This window comes from Phyllostomus discolor, chromosome 4, assembly GCF_004126475.2.
Source record: "Phyllostomus discolor isolate MPI-MPIP mPhyDis1 chromosome 4, mPhyDis1.pri.v3, whole genome shotgun sequence".
NCBI classification, from domain to species: domain Eukaryota; kingdom Metazoa; phylum Chordata; class Mammalia; order Chiroptera; family Phyllostomidae; genus Phyllostomus; species Phyllostomus discolor.
The window spans coordinates 98,472,097-98,492,534 of NC_040906.2; the positions used below are offsets into that span (position 1 = coordinate 98,472,097).

General features: G+C 34.6%; 1 protein-coding gene across 9 annotated transcripts in view; it reads left to right on the top strand.

Annotated features, from left to right (window-relative positions):
- Nucleotides 1–20,438, top strand: part of CCNT2 (cyclin T2) — a 49,045-nt gene that overhangs the window by 15,394 nt on the left and 13,213 nt on the right. For 4 of the 9 annotated variants that reach the window (XR_003684389.2, XM_028509197.2, XM_028509198.2 and 1 more), the window contains 3 exons: nt 12,399–12,527; nt 14,773–14,833; nt 17,266–17,328. Coding sequence is in view for 7 of the 9 variants with exons in the window: in XM_028509197.2 (XP_028364998.1) it covers nt 12,399–12,527; nt 14,773–14,833; nt 17,266–17,328 (253 nt within the window). In the remaining 2 variants the exon portion in view is untranslated. Of the gene's footprint in view, nt 1–9,442; nt 9,607–12,398; nt 12,528–14,772; nt 14,834–17,265; nt 20,327–20,438 lie in introns of those variants that run through there. The other 5 variants (XM_036023657.1, XM_036023658.1, XM_036023654.1 and 2 more) reach the window with 5 other exon arrangements.

The following is a 20,438-nucleotide window of genomic DNA, read 5'->3' on the forward strand; positions in this document are numbered from 1 at the left end:
CTGCCACCTTTTTTGTTTATAGGACAATACTCCACCCAACTGAGCCATACTAGCCAGGGCTTGGAGAGCATTTTGAAAAACTGCCAGACTGTTTTCCAAAGTAGCCACACTATTTTACCATCCCACAAACAATGTCTAAGGGTTCCAATTTCCCTACTTTTTTTTTTTTGTCAACACTTGGTATTGTCCTTTTTTTTTTTTTTTTTTTTTTTTTTTTTTTTTTTTTTTAAATTAAAGCCATTTTCTTCTAGCCATTTTGTTACTGGGGAGGCCTGAGTTGGGAGGGTTCCCCCTCCTTAGTATTTCTTTCACTTTCAAGAGGTGAATTCAGGTGAGAGAAAACATGTAAAATAGTGGAAATGAGATAGTAAGTTTATTTATAAAATACACTTGAACACAGTGCTGCAAGTAGGCAGGCACCAAGCTAGTCTGAGTGCCCCAACTGTTGGGATTTTAGGGGTTGAATGCTTGTAGCCAGCTTCTAGGTCCCTCTCTGGACCTTGGGATTAAAACAGTTTCAAAGACTTACTTTCCCAGATAGTAGAAATGAGACATACAGAATTTCAAGGGCTCCCCTCCTACACTATTATGGTTTTTCTTGTGATTTTTTCAGAACACCTGGCAGTCTTGCTGACCAGGCTCAGGACTGCTGAATTAATGAGTAAGACATGTTTCCCTCCCGCCTCTTTGCTTTGGTTTGCTATCTGTCCTTCCTAACAATTCTGTTAAGTATAAAGTATCTCATTGTAGTTTCAATTTGTATTTCCGTAATGACTAATGGGATTGAACAACTCTTCATGTGTTTATTGCCCATTTGTGTATCTTTGGAGAAATGTCTGCTCAGATCCTTTACCCATTTTCAAAATTGTATTGGCTTTTTATTATTAAGTTGTAAAAAGTTCTTTTTCGCTTTCTTGATGGTATCATTTGTGGCACATGCAAGTAATTTATTCATTTTTTTCTTGTGTGTTGATGTTATACCTAAGAAAACATTGTTAATAAGTTTTATAGTTTTAGTTCTCACATTTAGGTCTTTGATCCATTTTGAGTTTTTGTTTATGGCATAAATACTAAAAACTTTTTTTGAATGAGGACATACAGTTGTCCTAGCACTGTTTATTGAAAAGACTATTCTTCCTCTCATTAAATAATGCCGATCCTCTTGCTGAAAAATCTCTTGATCATAAATATGTTTATTTTGGTCTCTGTATTCTATTCCATATGCCAGTATGATATAGTCTTGTTTTTTAAATAATTTTTCATTTTTCAGTTACAGTTGACGTACAGTATTATTTTAGTTTCAGGTGTGCACCCTAATGATGAGACGTTTACATAGCATACAAAGTGATCACCCCAATAAGTCTGGTATTCATCTGACACCATGTAATTATTACAATATTATTGAGTATATTACCTATGCTGTACATTACCTTCCTGTGGCCATCTTTTGTAACTGGCAATTTGTGCATCTTAATCCCTTCACCTTTTTTACCCATCCTCCCAAGTCCCATGCCATCTGGCAACCATAAGAATATTCTCTGTACCTGCAAGTGTTTCTGTTTTGCTTGTTCTTTATTTTGTTGTTTAGATTCCAGATATAAGTGAAATTATATGGTATTTAATATTTGTCTTTTTCTGTCTGACGTATTTCATTTAGTGTAATACCCTCTAGATCCACATTATCACAAATGGCAAGATTTTGTTTATTTTTTATGACTCAGTACTATTTCATTGTGCGTGTGTGTGTGTACACACATACACGTACTACGTCATCTTTTTCCATTTGTCCATCAGTGGACACTTAGGTATCTTCTTGGCTATTGTAAATAATGCTGCAATTAACATAGAGATCCATGTGTTTTTTTGAATTAGTGTGTAGGGTTTTTTCAGATAAATACCTAGAAGTAGAAGTATCTCCTATTACAGCCTTTGTTTTAGTGTCTATTTTGTCTGATGTAAATATTGTTATACCAGCTTCTTTTTTTCACTTCCGTTTGCATGAACTATCTTTTCCCATGCCTTTCAGTCTGTGTGTCTTTTGATCTGAGGTGGCTGTCTTGTGGGCAGCATATGGATCTTGTATGACCTTGTTTTCTTATTCAGCCACCCTATATCTTTTGATTGAAGTATTTAATCATTTACATTTAAAGTAATTACTGATAGGTATGTAGTTATTGACATTTATTATTCATATTTTTTATCTTAAAGAAATACCTTTAACATTTCCTATAATACTGGTTTGGTGGTGTTGAACTCCTTTAGCACTTTCTTATCTAGGAAGCTCTTTATCTGTCCTTCAATTCTAAATGATAGCCTTGCTGGGTACAGTAATCTTTGTTGTAGGTACTTGATCTTCATCACTTTGAGAAATTTTACTTACCTCTTCTGGCCTACATTGTTTCAATTGACTGGCCTCATAGGAGCTCCCTTGTGAGTCATTTTCTCTTGCTACTTTTATAAGATTCTTTTTCTTTAGCCTTTGGCATTCTAATTATGATACACCTTGTTGTGGGTCTCTTGCAGTTTATTTTGTTTGGGACTCTCCACTTCCTGGATTTATGTCTGTTTCTTATGGCATGTTGCAGAGCCTTTTCAGTAGGTTTTCAGTTCCTTTCCCTCTCTTCTTCTGGTACCCCTATGATGTGACTGTGTAGGTACACTTGATACTATCTCAGAGGCCTCTTAAACTCTCCTCATTTGTTCGAATTTTTTTCCTTTTTGCTATTCTCATTGGGTGATGTTTTTTGTTTTTGTTTTTTGTTTTTGGTATTTTGTCTTCAAAATTGCTGATTTGATCCTCTGCTTCATCTGCTCTACTATTGATTCCCTCTAGTGTATTCTTCATTAAGTTATTCTTCATTTACGAGTGGTTCCTTTTTATGTTTCCTATCTCCATTTTTATGTTTCCTAGCTCTTTGTTAAAGTTCTCACTGAGTTGATTTACCTTTCCCCTAAATTCAGTGGACATCCTGAAAACCAATGTTTTGAACTTAGTGTCTGGTAGATTTAGTTTGGTTCTTTTTATAGAGTTTTGTCCTGTTCTTTCATTTGGGACATGTTTCTCTGTCTCCTCATTTTGATGGTCTCCCTGTGTTTGTTTCTGTTTTACGTAGAGCTACTACACCTCTTAGTCTTGATAGAGTGGCCCTAATGTAGTAGGTGTCTTGTAGGGCCCAGTCACATAGTCTCACTGGTCACCTGAGCTGGGTCTTCCATGAGTGTCCCTTGTGTGGGTTGTATGTGGTCTTCTGTTGCATTTGAGACTTGATTGCTGTTAGCACATCAATGGGAGGGATTGACCCTTAAATTGATAGGTGCAAGGATTGGACAAGATTACAAGGGAGGAACTGTTGAGCAGGATTTGCTGTAGTGGGGCTGTGGTGCTTGCTCTTTGTGTGTGTCATTTGTAGAGGTGGTGGAATGGCATTCTAGTGCAGTGCCACATAGTCTTGATTACTGTAACTTTATAGTAAATTGTGAAATCAGGAAATGAATCTTCGAACTTTGTTCTTCTGTAAAACAGAAGCTGGGATTTTGACAGGCATTCTGTGAATCTGTACATCAATTTGGGGAATACTGCCATCTTCACAATATTAAGTCATCTATAATACTTATTTAACTAACCATATGAATGAAAGTGGACTTTTTAAGATTTATGTAGAATATTTGAGTACCTGTGCAACGTTAATGTTCTTGTTTCATAGTACTGCATGATTTTGGGAGATGGTAGGAACTGAATATATAAGGGAGAATACAGATTTAACTGAAATACTAAGTGTACTTTATTATAATTGTTATCTTTATTTTTGTAGCAAACTCCTGAAGGTGAGGTACTCTTCAATAAATTTTAAAATGCCAGACAGTGTTAAGCATATTTAATACATTTAAAGGTAATTATGGATATCAAGCCTTATTCTCTTAATGAGGACTGCTTTTCAGCAGTACTATACTCTAGTATTTTCTTAGTCTTTATTAAGCCAGCTCTCTTTTAAACATACTTAGATATTCCAAATAACATCCAACCTCAAGATATTTTTTTAACTCTCAAGATAAATTTTCATATATTGAGAGTAATTACATTCATACATAATTATATGAATAGAAAAAAATAACCCTGACCCAGACGGCTTCACAGGTGAATTTTACCAAGTATTTGAAGAAGTAATACCTCTCCTTCTCAAAATATTTAGGAGGAGGGAATACTTGCAAGCTCATTTTACAAGGCCAGCATTAATCTAATTCCAAACCAAATATATATTACAAAGAAAGAAAATTATAGGCCAATATCCCTGATGAACATAGAGACTAAGATCCTCAACAAAATATTAGCAAACCAAATACAGCAATACATCAAAAGATCATACACCATGATCAAGTGGGATTCATGTCAGGAATGCAAGGTTGATACAGCATTTACACATCAATAAATGTGATGTACCACATAAACAAAAGGAAGGGTAAAAACCACATGATCATATCAATAGATGCAAAGAACACATTTGATAAAATCTAGCACATATGTATGATAAAAACTCATAGTGAAGTGGGAATAGCAGGAACATACCTAAACATAATAAGGCCAGATATGACAAACTCACTACCAGCCAGCATTATACTCAACAGGCTAAAACTACCAGCGTTCCCCTTAAAATCAGGAACACAACAGGAATGGCCACTTTAACCTTTCTTATTCAACATAGTATTGGAAGTCCTAGCCACAAAAATCAGACAAGAAGAAATAAAAGGCATCCAAATTGGAAAGGAAGAAATAAAACTGTCATTATTTGCAGATAACATATACATAGAGAACCCCAAAAATTCCACTGAGAAACTATGAGAACTGACAAATGAATTCTTCAGTGTAGCAGGATACAAAATTAATATCTAGAAATCAGTTGAATTTTTATGCCAATAACAGCCTAACAGAAAGGGAAATTAAGAAAACATACCTAGTAGTAAATCTAACCAAGATGCAAAATACCAGAACTTGGAAAATTATAATACACTGAAAAAAGAAATTGAAGATACAAGTAAGTTGAAGCACATACTGTGTTCATGGATAGGAAGAATTGACATCATTAGAATATCCATACTTTCCAAAGCAATGTATAGATTCAGTGCAGTTCCTATTAAAATTCAACTAACGTATTTCACAGAACTAGTCAATATTTCAAAAATCTGTATGAAATCACAAAAGGCCCCACATAGCAACAGTAGTCCTGAGAAAGAAGAACAAAGTTGGAGGGATCACACTAGTATTAAACTATACTATAAGGCCATAGTAATCAAAACAACATGGTACTAGCATAAAAACAGACCCATAGATCAATGGAACAGAACAGAGAACCCAGAAATAAACCCACACCTTTATAGTCAATATTCAACCAAGGAAGCAAGCACATACAGTGGGCTAGAGATAGTTTATTCAGTAAATGCCTTTGGGGAAATTGGACAGGTACATGCAGAAAAATGAAACTAGACCACGTTCTTACACTACACACAAGACTAAGTTCAAAATGGATTAAAGATTTAAATGTTAGACCTGAAATCATAAAAATCAGTAAAAAAAAATAGGCAGCAAATTCTTTGACATTGCTTCTAGCAATATTTTATCAGATATATCTCCCCAGGCAGGAGAAACATATAAGCAAATGGGACTACATCAAACTAAAAAGTTTTACACATCAAAGGATACCATCAACAAAATAAGTCACCCACAGAATGGGAGAACATACTCATTGATGAAGAGTTAATATCCAAAATTGATGAAGAACTTATAAAACTCAACAGCAAAAAACAGACAGTCCAGTTGAAAAATGGGCAAAGGACCTAAGGTAGGCACTTTTCCAAAGAAGACATACAGGTGTCCAGTAGACATAAAAGGAAGCTTGATGTCACTAATCATCAGAGAAATTCAGAATAAAACTACAATGATATGTCATCTCACTCCTGTCAGAATGGCTCTCATCAATAAATCAGTAAATAAGTGCTGGCAAGGAAGTGGAGAAAGAGAAAGCCTTTTGCACTGTTGGTGGGAACACAGATTGGTACAATCCCTGTGGGAAGTAGTATGGAGATACCTCAAGAAATTAAAAATGGGTCTGCTTTTTAACGCAGCAATCCCACTTCTAGAAATACATCGGAAGAAACCCAAAACTCTAATTCAAAAAAATATAATCAACCCTATGTTCATTGCAGCACTATTTAAAATTGCCAAGGTATGGGAGTAGCCCAAGTGTCCATCAGTAGATGAGTGGATAAAGCAACTATGGGTCATTTAAACAATGAAATACTACTCAGCCATAAAAAAAGAAATTTTACCATTTGCGACAGTATGGGTGGACCTGGGGAACATTATGCTAAGTGAAATAAGCCAGTCAGAGAGACACAAATACATGATTTCACTCATGTGTGGACTCGAGTGAACAAAACTAACAAGCAAAATAGAGACAGACTGAGATAGCAGGATGACAGCTGTTGGAGGAGGGCTGGTTAGGGGGTGGAGGGATGAAAGAAAAAAGAGGATTCATGTACATGGACAATAAGGTGAACAGGGTGGTGATTGCAGGCTGTGGGGGTGGGTGCGAATAAACTAATGCAAAATACAAAATTCTGCAGCACACCAAAAAATAATATATTTTTGCCATTCTGATGAAAGAAAAAAATAACAGACTGAGTTCATTACATTTTCTGTAATCACGTATCAGTCGTTTCAAGTGTGGCAAAATTAAGGATTTAAACCACTTCTTAACATTGTACTGGAATTTTGCTTTAATTGCTTGTGCTTGGTGATCGTTTCTTATCAACAAATGGTAATTTTGACTTACTCCATTTTCATCTTTGCTGTGGGATGGGCTTACCTCCTTTACCCCCCTCGCTTTTATTTATCTAAGTTTCCCCTTTACATTTTTCTATTACAGTAGCATTTTTTATGAGTTTTTGCTAAAGTTACACCATTACCCCTTTTCCTTAACTATGTCCATAGGCAAAGCGATTTCCAAATTTTCAGCTGTGATATCTAGAACCAGGTAGATATTTATTAATGAAGTCCTTTTTAAAGCACTGAAATAATTACCCTAGTGTTAGTCAAGGGAGGGAGGGATGTTGGGGCAGTTAAGGCAAAGGGGAAGAATGGTTTTGCCACCCTATAGGAACTAGAGATGAAACATTAGAACAGTCAGGAGCTTGTTGATACTGAATTATCAGTTAGAAAGCAGTTTTAGAAGTATTATCTTTGCATCTTTTATGGCTTTTTAGGATTAGGAGATTTAAACTTGAGTAACAAAACAGCTGTGGGTAGTTTCTAAATACAAATGTACACACAAAGCATGCACATAACTGACTGGGGATTCTGGCTCCTGGAGTCGGAGGTGTTATGGATGAAAGGAGACAAATTCACATGGACTACCGAATCCTGTGGAGGAAAGGGGACGACCTGGCTTCTCTCTCAAGAGGAGAGTGCCTCAGCCCTTGCCTTGACAGGCTTTTATTGGGTTCAATTTGCACAGGAATACAGGGTGTATATATAAAGCTCATCCATCACTGTCAGTCAGAAATGATTAAACAATAAATAACAGTCAAAGATCCCTGAGGGCTTATTCCAAGTCAGGGTCAGATCGTTACAGGGCTATAAAACTTTGGGGAACAAATTCACTTCCTGTTTGGACCCTTATCATTTAAATTGAGGGTATTATTGAAGTAGGTTTCATGGGATTTTATGCATTCTTTCTTCGGCCTGAGTGCCCTAGGGAACCCGCCCTTTCCAGCACAGGGCTGTACCCACCTCCAGTATTGTTTCAGGCTTAAGGCATTATTTCAGGCTTAAGCCAGGCAGGGGAAGTAAGGCAGCCAAGAGATTAGGAGACTTCTTACAGACAGAATGAGGATTCAGGCTATGTCAAAGCCAAGGGGCAAGGGTCCATCACCCCCTCTTACTATAGCCCCTCAAGCCCTTCCCTGAGGGCTTCATAGCCATGCCTGTCTTAGGTTGTTCCTCTTTTGAGGCATCTTGCCAGTCATTGGCTAACCAGTCATATGCCCAGGGCCAAGCAGAGTGAAGAGAAAGTGGGCAGAGGTGGTGCCCCTACAAGGAAGATAAGCTTTGTCTCCTAAGTGGCTTGTGGTCCCAAGGTCCTTTACTTAGCCTTAGCCACAGGGGATTACAGCTTCTGAAACCAGGCAGGGAAGTTCCCAACACATAACATTAATTACTAAAAGAATAAAGAAGAGATAATTCACATGAAACTTGCCGATACAGCCATTTTGGTGAGTTAGGAATTACCCAGCCTTTTTCTTAATTCAGACTGACCTTTTTCCAACCATTACAGTTGAAACCAGCAGTGAAGGGTGAAGAATATTAGCAGTGAGGGAATCATCATGAGCAGAAAGTAGAGATAGCAGCAAAAATGGGCAGGAGGGAGGAGTCAGATCAAGAGGTAGGAAAGGAAACATAAAGGAATAGAAAAAGAGAAGGGAGTGAAAACAACTGGAGGAAAAAGGATTATGGGTATAAGCATTGAAGTAATGCTAAGTATCATAATGTTATCATAACAGTGTTTGAACCTGTTCAATTAGGACTAAGAACCTTAAAAATTTGGGTTTAACTATGGAAGAAAGAAGGAAATTTTTTAAAGTGTGTTAAATCGCATTTAAAACTTAAGCTCAACAATACACAATTTAATTTTTCAACATAGTGGTAATATTTGAGTCACATTACTGTGGGGTACTATTCTAAGTGCTTTACATACATTCATTCACTTAATCCTCACCATAACTTTATAGCAGATACTATTTCTCTCATTTTAGATGCAGAAACTGAACCACAAAGAGAATAAGTAATGTGCCTAGGCTAGCCAGATTACACTGAGGCATTCTGTCCTACTGTGCTACAGCTGGCTTCATCACCTTTTCCTCCCCCTCTTCATAATTTGTATGGTATATTTCTGTAGAAATTTGTCTTGTTTTGAGAATGTCTGTTTGAAATAGTTGTACATCTGCTAGAGTGTAACAAACTCTGGACTATTTAAAAATCATTTTTTCTTCCCTCCAGTTATTATAATTGGAGAAAATTTAGCAAACTAAGGACCAGAACACAGTGAACTGAATCTGTTTGTAATTGTTTGGTCACTTGAACCAGCCAAGTATGTACTCCAGTATTGTTGTGAATTCTTTGACTTTCAGCCAGGTTTACTTGTGTTGTTAATGAATGTTACCTCCAAAGCCACAGACCAACTAGTAATATTGCCAGTGCCTAAAAATTTTGGGATTCTTTTCCTTTTAACGAACCACACAACAGAATCAGCTTTCCATACAAAAAGCAGTAGTGCCTAGTTTGATTACCTTCTTTAGTCATCCTTAAATTTAAAGTCTCACATGGAGATATTCACAAAGTATTTATCTAAAAAGTTGTTTTGTTTTGTTTTGTTTTGTTTTGTTTTTACAGCCCTGATGGAGTAAAATGTTTGCAGGCTGTAGAGGAGGAAATATGAATGGAGTTAGTGGATTTCACCAGAACTTTGGAAGAGTGTTGGGTATTAGTTGCACTGGAGGAGGATGAGAATTGAGCCCTATTTAGAGGGAACAGAAAGACTTCTGTGAGGAGTGTGGGTAAATACACAGGAATATACCCTGAAGATCATTGCTTAGCTCCCTGAATACTTAATATTTTTAATGATTTGTAGAATTTGAGGATCATTCACTAGTACACACACTTTGTTTATATTGAGACTCTCTTCTAAGGGGAAAACTGTTGTTTGAAAGTCCCTTTTGATATTGAGGTTTTCAAAAAGTCTGAAGAAGGATGGATCTATGACTGGAAATCCTAAAAGATTTTACCAGGAAAAGCTCATTGGAGACTTACAAGTGCATTTTAGCAAGTAAGAGAAATCCTGGTTCATCTAGCAGTTAGAAAGGAAGTTTAAATACTAAGCTCAGTCTAATTTGACTTGTTCCTCTATTGCTTTGCTCCTGGATAAATACTTGTAGCATTTGAAGGCTGTCTTAGCCATTCCCCTCTTAGACATGAATAAGATAATAAATGAGAAGTGGGAAACTGAGTGTGTATGTTTTATTGAGTGTTTCTTGCATTTCTTACTTTGATACTGGCTCTTAGATTTTTATTGTGGCATTTGGAATACTTTGAGTTTAATACAGGTGCCTTTATATAGAGGTTATCCACATATCATACATTCAAATATATTGAACAGCAGCTGCACAATGCTACATAATGGGAACATAAATGAATACACTCTGTTCAAGATGCTTCTAGACTAGAGGACAGACAAAATTAATAAAATGGAAGTTAGAATACAGTATAAGTACAATTATAGAGGTATGCAAAATTTTTATTGAATAAAGAAGGGCCCTTCACTCTCAGACATTTTACTTTGAAAGGAGATGGTCTTTTGAGTTAAGCCTTTAAATAGAAAAGGAATTACTCAAAGTAGATAGCAGTGATAGGAAATTTTAAGTATGGGGAAAAGATAACAGGAATAATTGTCTGATCTCAGTTATACTTTCTACATCTCAGAAATACAACCACCACCACCCCTGTATGCTCCCCCCACCAGGTGACTGCTGTTTAACTGTATTTCAAGAATATTAACTATCTTGATGTTGCTTAATTAAATCGATTGTAAAGAATAATAGTTTATCTAAATCTATGAAATTAAGAATACATTGCTTTTTCTTTGAGCATTGTCAGTTTTTAAAAAATTTTTTGATATTTTTATTTTAAAAGATGGCAATAGGTTGAAGTTATTCAGGCCTTTCAAAATAACATTATTTCTGGTTGTTTGGAGCCAAACTCACTTAATTTTAGCTCTAGTTTTAAAAGATTTACACATCAGGAAGAGTACTTCTAGTCATTTTTACTCATTTACTCATCTGCAAATACATTTGGAATAGAGAAGTTCCCTTTCAGATCCAAAGTCCAGTACTTAAACTTCATCTCCACAACAATATTTGTAAGTTGTGTTAAAAGCACTCAGCCTGGGTGGCGTATCTCAGTGGATTGAGCACAGACTGCAAACCAAAGCATCGCAGGTTTGATTCCCAGTCAGGGCACATGCCTGGGTTGCAGGCCATGGCCCCAAGCAACCGCACATTGATGTTTCTCTCTCTCTTTCTCCCTCCCTTCCCTCTCTAAAAAATAAATAAATACATCTTTTTTAAAAAAAGGAGGCATTCTTTTTAAAAAAAAAAAAAAAGCACTCAGAAGAAAGGGTCCACCTTCCCTGTATCAGAAATTTTCTCCTTTTCGTTATCTACCCAAATCACATAGCATAATTTATGCCCCTCTCTTTCCCTCCCTTTTTTGACGTTGTTTCTGTATAGTGATTGATGTTGCCCAAGATAAAATGAGACTCATATGTTTATCTCTTGAAAAATAATGTATCTGAATCTTGACATATAGAAATTACCTCTCCATGAAGTTTCTTGAATTTATTGGGGTAACATTGGTTAATAACCATGTAAGTTTCAGGTATACAACTTTAAAATACAACATCAATATACTCCATTGTGCACTCCTCACACAAAGTCTAGTTTCCTTTCTTCACCTTGAGATGTTTCTTGTATGTAATCCTAAAATGTTGAGTTTAAAGCATACCCATTTTCTGAGTCAGGAGTTACTCAGTTTATTAGTAACTTTGGGGTTAAATATGTGTTCAAAATAGGTGTTTCTCTGTCTTAGTCAATGTCTTTATTAGTGCTGTGTCCTTACACTTTTAGCCAAAGAATGTAACTCACTCAAGCTTAAAATATTGCTAGTTTCTTGATCTCCAATTGGCAGTGTTTCTACTCTGTTGGTTTATTTTACATGTTTATTCCTGTTATGCTACTTCTAATGATGTTAGTAAAGTAATAAAGATATTAGGTAGCAGTTTCATGTGCAGAATACTCACTTTGCCTTGTAGATTCTTTCTTTCAAGCAAGATTGTGTACCTTTTAGCCACACAGTGAATCATTAATTTAAGATAACCCTAGAAAGTGGTGACTTCCCCAAAAGAAGGAAAATCTGGGGATACTTGACCCACTTTTCATCTTTTTTTAAAGCTTTATGGTTTCATTCCTTGCCTGTAGGGGTTTTCCCCCCTTTTCGTGTACAGTGTGCATTAATATTATTTAAACTTTATTTTAGGTAAAGTATGAGTCTTTTCCTTTTTGCCTATAGTGTTCTACTTGCAAAACAAGTAAAACAGATTTTATAGATTAGGGTAACTAGTTATATTTAATGAATAACTTTATTAATATTCTTAGCATCAATCATTTCATAGCCCAACTAGCAATTCATACTTTTAATATTGCATTCTTTCCTTGCATGCCCTTCCCCTTTAGAAAGTAGTTTTCTCCAAAAATTTATTTGTTTTTAAATCACCAACTTTTTATCTTTTCTGCAGATAATAGCACCTACTGCATTATTTTTGGCTGCAAAAGTGGAAGAACAGGCTCGAAAACTTGAACATGTTATCAAAGTAGCACATGCTTGTCTTCATCCTCTAGAGCCACTGCTGGATACTAAGTGCGATGTATGTAAAAATTGGGTTTTTTGGTTTTTCTTTGTAAATTTGGAACCTTTTTATTATTTAGACCTAATTAAATAAAAATATAATTTAGTGTTGCCTTCCAAATGCTGCTTATTTCTTTTATCACTTAGGAATGTAATGCCAGGAAGCAGTCTGGCAGAAACATATTTTGTGTATGTTCATGAATTATCATTCTGAATCGTGTAAGGTTTTTTTTAAATGCTTCACATTTTGTTTATCTTCAGAGCAAACTGTGATACATGTAGAGGGTAAATCATATCACCTCCATTGTTTGGGTACATTCAAGGCCACAGATAAAAATAACTCTAAATTGTGAGCAAATGAAGGAATAGGAAAACCTTCTGTATTTGCCTGCAGACCAATAATTAATCTCTTTACAGAATTGTGCTTTATTTAATGCACATATATTACTACATCTCTCTCTGATGCATAAAGATAACATTTTATCATGCTTTCATAAGCAGCATTTTATTGTATTTTATTATTTAAGATTTTATTTATCTGTTTTTAGAGGGAGGGGAAAGGAGAGAGAAAGAGAAACATCTGTCTGTTTCCTCAAATGCCTAGAACTGGGGATCTGGCCTGCAACCCAGGCATGTGGCCTGTCCAGGAAATAAACCTGCAACCTTTCAGGTTGCTGATGGACACCCAGTCCACTGAGCCACACCAGTCAAGGCTCATAAATGTAAAGAGTAATTCTAATTACCAAACACCTTGTTCATCAACATTTTATTAGATCTTGTTTGAAAGCACCATTTAAAAATTTTCTGATATCTTAAAAAAAGCTAGAATTCTGGACCTTTAAAATAATTTTTCTAACACTTATTATAGGTGAGTTACTTTATCCGGAATTTTTAACTACTGAATGACTAGCAGATTATATTAATTTAGTTTGATTTGTATCAAGGTCATGGTCCAGATTAAGTGTATCACATTTTATTACTGGCAAGTTTTATCTTAGATGTTGGCTTTAAGGAAGAAAAATATTAATGTAGCCATTCAATAATAGAGAATGTGTGATTCAAGAATATGAACTATTTCAAGTTAGTAATATCTATTTAAAAATGTAGAATTTCTAGCCCTGGCTGGCATAGCTCAGTGGATTGAGCGTGGGCTGGGAACCAAAGTGCCCCAGGTTTGATTCCCAGCCAGGGTACATTCCTGGGTTGCAGGCCATAACCCCCAGCAACCGCACATTGATGTCTGTCTGTCTGTCCGTCTCTCTCTCTCTCTCTCTCCCCCCCTTCCCCTCCCTCCCTTCCCTCTCTAAAAAAATAAATAAAATCTTTAAAAAAAAATGTAGAATTTCTTATGAATACTTAGGATATTATTTAAATAATAGAAATCTGTTTTAAAAATCAGCTCAGTGACCTTTTCAGAATGTGGCATAAATCAAATTAAAGGTGCTTTCACTTTCTGGACTTAGCAGTATGTTTGTACATAAATGAATATTTATATGTAATATGTTTTTTTAATCTCCTTAGTCAATTGTCATGATTTAAGAATGAGATGCCGGAAAATTTTTCATACCCTTTATTTCCAGAGTAATTGCAATAGAGGAATAATTTATTGAAGTTGAGGGAGAAGGTCCTCAATTTATGTCTCATGGAGGCCCATGTCTTGATATTTTGTATATACAATTTTTTCTTTAAATCTAGAGATAACAGGACTTGTTTTGATTTTATTTTGTCTTTTCTGAAGAGAGGAGGTTAATTATAAAAATAATTCATTCAGTTTAATGTGACTGTCAAGGAATTAACACATGAATTACCCTAGCTTAAATTGATGAGCCTTTGCTTTAAAAAGTGGGTTTGAATTTGGTGTTTGTACTTGGATCTGTTAATTCTGTCCTTAATGTGTTGAAGCACTAATAATACCTCAGTAAAGTTTCACATAGATTGAAGAGCTCTTTTCCAATTAACCCACCCCTTTTCATATTACCATTATTGTTAGGTTGGGTTTGTTTTGGGGTTGGGTTTGTTTTGGGGGGGTGGTTTTTTGGTTTTTGCTTTGTTTATATTTCTTACACTAGAAGTAATTTAATTCAATTTCAACTTGTCACAGTACAGATTTTGTCTATCACCCTCAGTTTATTTCCTTCATGTTTTTAAACTACTCTGGTTCTTTTGTAATCAATCTTACAATTCTCATGAGATTTAACGGCTGCTTAGTCTAGTAGTGTTATGTTTACCTTAAGCATTTTAATATTACTATTTTTTCCTGGCAGGCTTATCTTCAGCAAACTCAAGAACTGGTTTTACTTGAAACCATAATGCTACAAACCCTAGGTATGTACTTAACGTCGTTTATTTATGTGTGTGTTCTTTGATGCAGTACAGTAAGTTCTAACTTAACACCATTGATTGGTTTTATGGTTTTAAGTGAAAAAAAAAAACAAACATATAACAAAACCAATTTGCCACAGGCTAATCAATACAAATGAGTTAAGTTCCTTTGGTATAGCAAAATGATGTTGAACATAATGACATATTCAAGGACCCTACTATATGCTGAATAAAGAGAAAATATCTGGACTTATTTTATCCTTGGAGAAAATTTCATTTTAAAACAAAATTTAGGGCCAGAATATTATAAGGAACCCATTTTTAAAAATTTCATTTGGCATAAACAGCCTTCGATGTGATTTCTGTGTTTTCAGATAGTCAGGATACTGTGCTTCATTCTGGCTTTGTATGGGAAAATAAAATATTCATTTCAGGCTGTTGCATATGATTGTAGTATGTGCAGGCATATATGGCAGTTCTTGTTCTCCTAGAGCTTATAGTCAGTATTTAATGAATTTATATCATTTTTAATGAGACATAATGGTTCATTAAATGTTGAAAATTCTTATCTAATAGTTATGTTGTCTGCAGAGTTTGTGCAACCTAAGTGACCTCTAAAGATCATTCTTAACTTTCACTTTACTGATAAGGAAATTGAGGCTTAAAGCAGTTTTGAGTTGTATGAAGTCACACACTCTAAAAGAACATTGGCTTTTATGGAAATCTAGTTTTAAATCTGTAGGCCTCTGATTTGCTTTTAAACTTAGACAAAGTTCCCCTGTTTACCTTTCATACCTCTTTTCTGTATGTGAGAGGTGGAATAATAATGCCTGCCTCAATGTTGTAAATTTGAAGATGAAAGATGGTATGTTTTAAAAACTGCCACATACTGTGTATGTCATAAATAATCATTATTTATTACGGTAGTTATTTACCACTCCATTTCCAATTGTTGAATACAAGTGGTAATCACAGCTTCTTATCCTGACATTCTTTTTATTGTAGAAGTAGTTTGTTTGAAATATATCACTTGTTTGAAGTTTTCGTAGTAAAAAAGAGATATAAAAATAAAAGTCAGACAAAAGTCAGACTCCTCTCATTCTCTCCCAATCCAGTAAAAGTACATGTTATTGTTTTATTACGTAAAATTACATAAATATGAAAATTTACAAATATTTATATAATAAAAGTTGAAAGGGAAAGTTATATTACTAAAAATAATATAAAGTTATTTAAAATCATGTGTCATTTGTATTGTTTATGACAGATACTTGAACACAGAGATTGAATGGCATTTTAAGGGGACTATTAGAATTCATAAGATGTACCTCTTTGGCTTTCACTAAAGTATGATTTTGTAAGTTTAATTGCAGCAGAAATGTAAATAGACCATGCAATAACTTTATAAATCTAGATTACCAGTTTATTAGGATGTTATTTACCTAATACTTCTGAAGGCATTAGATGTGACCTCCACCTTTTAAAAAAAAAGCCTTGCCCTGCCCTGGCTGGCGTAGCTCAGTGGATTGAGCGCGGAATGGGAACCAAAGTGTCCCAGGTTCGATTCCCAGCCAGGGTACGTGCCTGGGTTGCAGGCCATAACCCCCAGCAACCACACATTGATGTTTCTCTCTCTCTCTCTCTCTCTCTCTCTCTCTCTCTCTCTCTCTCTCTCTCTCTCTCTCTGTCTATCTCCCTCCCTTCCCCTCTAAAAATAAACAAATAAAATCTTTAAAAAAAAAAAAAAAACAAGAAAAAGCCTTGCCCTACCTAAGGGTAGATTGGACATTGGAAGCTTTTCAACATTTTATCTTTGTTTTGAGAAACAGTGATTTAATGAATCATGAGGCCTACAAGGTTTACTTACCTTAACAGTTTTGTTATTAATGAAACGTAAATTATAAGCTAACTAGCTGAAATCCTTTGATCGAAGGCATACTAAGAAAATAAGAGCACTTTGTTATTTAAGAGGTGATTTCTTACACTGTAGCCCAAATGTTACATTTACGAAAAAGGTTCTTTTCACATCTCCTAAAAGAATTGGAATACACTTAAGAACCCCAATAAATTCAATAAAGGCTAGGGGAAGAAATACATTACTCCCTGCTTAAACTGTGAGGCAAACTTGATTGTATTTATCATGATTTCAGTTTGTTTTTAACATGAAGACAATTTCAAACTAACTGTAATTCAGAATTTTGAATGAATATTACCCCTGATCTATAAATAACTTTGATAATTAATTTTCATAATTAGAACATTTTTAAAAAGAAAAGATTTTTATCTGAGGTATAATGATGATGTTAGTGATGAGAAGCATTGTGTTTGGGCTTTTTTAATAATGAAAAGTACATTTATGGTTCTGTGGTGAATGGCATTCTCAGGCAAGTATTGTGGTGGTAAGTGATTGGGGAAAAAAGTGCTTTTCGTTTCAGGTTTTGAGATCACCATTGAGCACCCACACACAGATGTGGTGAAATGTACCCAGTTAGTAAGAGGTAAGTGATCTTTGAAACTTTTTAAATGAGTACAGTATTAATGATTTTTATTGTCTATAATTGATTTGGATGTTATTTTGTTCATATCTCCTTTCCTTGAATTTTATTAAAATTGGGAAAATGACATTTTGAAGCATTACTTTTTAGTGCTCTGTATCTACCTACTCATCTATTTCTATTGGTTCTACCAGTCAAATTAGCTTTCCTTTACACTTCAGTGAGTCTCATTTCACTGACAAATTGGAGGGCTTCCAAATATCAGGACTGTCTACCTCCCCATTGAGCTATGCCTGTCCTATTTCAGTTAATATTTAAGATGTAAGCCATTAGCACCTGGGTATAAAAAAAATAGTATTAATTTTTTATTTATGTCCAACTTTTGTTGACTTCTTGAAAAGATTATAGTATAAGAATTTGGAGGTTAGCCTGAAGTTTTTTCTATAAATAATTGCCTTTCTTAGCAGATTTGTAATTTTTTGAAATGTTTTGCCATTGTTTGAACAAAACTGATTTAATACATTTTTCACAGTTCTTTAGTATTTCTAAAAATGGTTTCCCTTTTGTGTATGAGGAAATAATTATATACTATGATACCTAGCATGTGATGTGGCTGTTAAACCTTTTATAAACAGGAGTAGGGGAACTCTTAATTTTTTTTTTGTTTTCTGCTTATAAAACATGTGATATACATTTTTCTACTCTTGTTAATGAATCCTATATAGCTCTTACATTCCTAGAAATATTTTTTACACAGTTGCATGTTTTTGTACTACTTCAACATTCCTGTTTCCCATTAGAAGTGTTATGTACTAATCGCAACCACTTAGAATCTTTAGAGTTCTTTTTTCTATTATTTCCTTTTTGATGATTGAATGTTGCCATTTCATTCTTTTACCACCAGACTTTTTTAGGACTGTTCTAAACAAAATGTGTAAGATTTATGAAGACCTTGTTTTGTTTTTTAGTGTTTTACCTAAATATTCTCAGTTTATTCATTCTAAATTGAATTCATTTTATACTCAGGTAGGATTTTATTATGTTATCTGACACCACAATGTTTTTAAGAAAACCGGTCCTCTAAAAATGACATTTACATATTTTTTATCCTAATACCACATATTATCACTTGTAAACTGGAACATAATTATGGTTCCTGTTCTTTGTGGTTATATGAATATAGCACATTCTCATCCCCAGTATTATAGTGTGGTATAGATTTATATAGATAATTAATGTATAATTGAATTAAGAATAAAAAGGCTGAGTAGTAGTTCTGTTTTCCTGAAAATTTGAAAGGGTAAACTTTTATCAGAATTGGAAAGCCATATCATTTGTTTCAAATTGAGCCTAATGAAGGAAGATATTAATACAGGTTAAAATAATACTTTAGTAGGAATTGAAACTGGATTTTCAGCTTAGTGTTATTGTGAAGTTTTAGTCAGCTTTTTAAAACTTCTTTGTCAAAGTTTATTTTTTGTACATGTTCTCCTGTATCTAAAGAAGCTAGAGACATGTAAAGAACATTCATTCGCAAAATTGAATAGTAGATTTTAAAACATTTACAAAAAATACAAATTTGATATATCATCCAACGCAAAATATTTAAATATGATTTTCTGTTGTTAATGTTTAAAATATACTGATTCTTAAATTTTAGTACAAATCTTACATATGTTTAACCTCCTTTTGTCTGACTAGTATTTCAAGTAACTGGATTGTATCTCACTCTATTTAAGAAATGTTCTTTTATGTTTGGTGTCTTCTTTTCTTTGCTCTATTACAATTTTCAGCTAACAGAAGAACATTTTCCCTTTATTCTTCCTCTGTTACACAGTGACAGGTTATTAAATTTATATGTATTCTGAGGTGAAAACTGCTATGGCAGTTTAAAATTTCTTCTTTATACATTTTGAGTCTTTTATTGGCGGAGGACAGGTAAATAAATTGTTTGGCTTCTTTAAAGTTCCTCACCTTCCTGCCTTACCCTACCCCCGTGAGAAAATTGGCATTATTCTACTTTGCTGCAGAATTGGCTAATGTCATTTTATAGGGACCTTTCACTTTTGTGATTCTCCTTCCTTCCCTACCAGGAAAGAATGCAATACTTAAGTCACACTGCTTCCAAGACATCTGATGCTTTCACAGTCTTCCTTAGCACAACTCTGTTAAGCCCAAATTTCTTCTTGTAAAGATTCTCATGGGGCAGCAGTGGTTACAGGTGCTACAGATACAAATAGGAGGGAACAAGGATTTTGAGGCCCTTTAGAAAAGGGGTGAGTTGAGGGGATCCTAGTTGCTGCAGAGGGGAAAGGTATGTCAGTGATTATGAATGTAATTGGTGGGGGGAGAAAACGACGAATTATAGCAGTGGTGTCCCTGTTGAGGAAATTAAGAAGCAGAAGAAGTGGGGAGACTGTTTTCAGTTTCAGTGTCTTAATTTCAATTGTTTTCTTTTGGAGACCTGTGTTGAAGCACCTTCATTCCCTCTAAAGTACTGGTATCATATCTAAAGTTGTCATTAACTGGATTCTATAATTAAAAACAAATAATACAGTGGAGTTTTCTCTATTTATGCCCTTATAATGTTTCTAGGTTTATTCTGTTGATGCTTAGTAACATGATGAAAAACTGAGCAGTTGTGCTCTCTGAGTTTGTGGGTTGGGGGTTTGTTTTGTTTTGAGGGAAGTACTTAAGCCAATTTAAATATGACTGAGGATTAAGTCTGGCAGGCAACTCTTTGTATTTTGTATTAGACTTCAAAATCTTTTCTTCTTCTTCTTCTTCTTTTTTTTTTAAATCCAGGAGAATGCTTTATTGCAACTTTTAGCTGACTAGATGCTTAACTTAGTAACAAGTTTAGCCCTTGTAACTGGCTAGCTAAAAGCAAATCGGCTTGTTTCTCAGATCTTTGGGGGATAGCAAGAAACATTTGAGTGAATGTTGTTGAAGATTTTCAGTAGTATAGAAAATGATGGCGCTCTTGTGATATTTGTAAGTAGTAAGTAAAATTTACTTTTTGTGTACACATCTTTGAAGTTTTTGTTGTGTTGAGAACTTTTGATGGTAGCATATTAAAGCTGAAAGTATTGTTTTCTTTTTTTTTTTTTTCT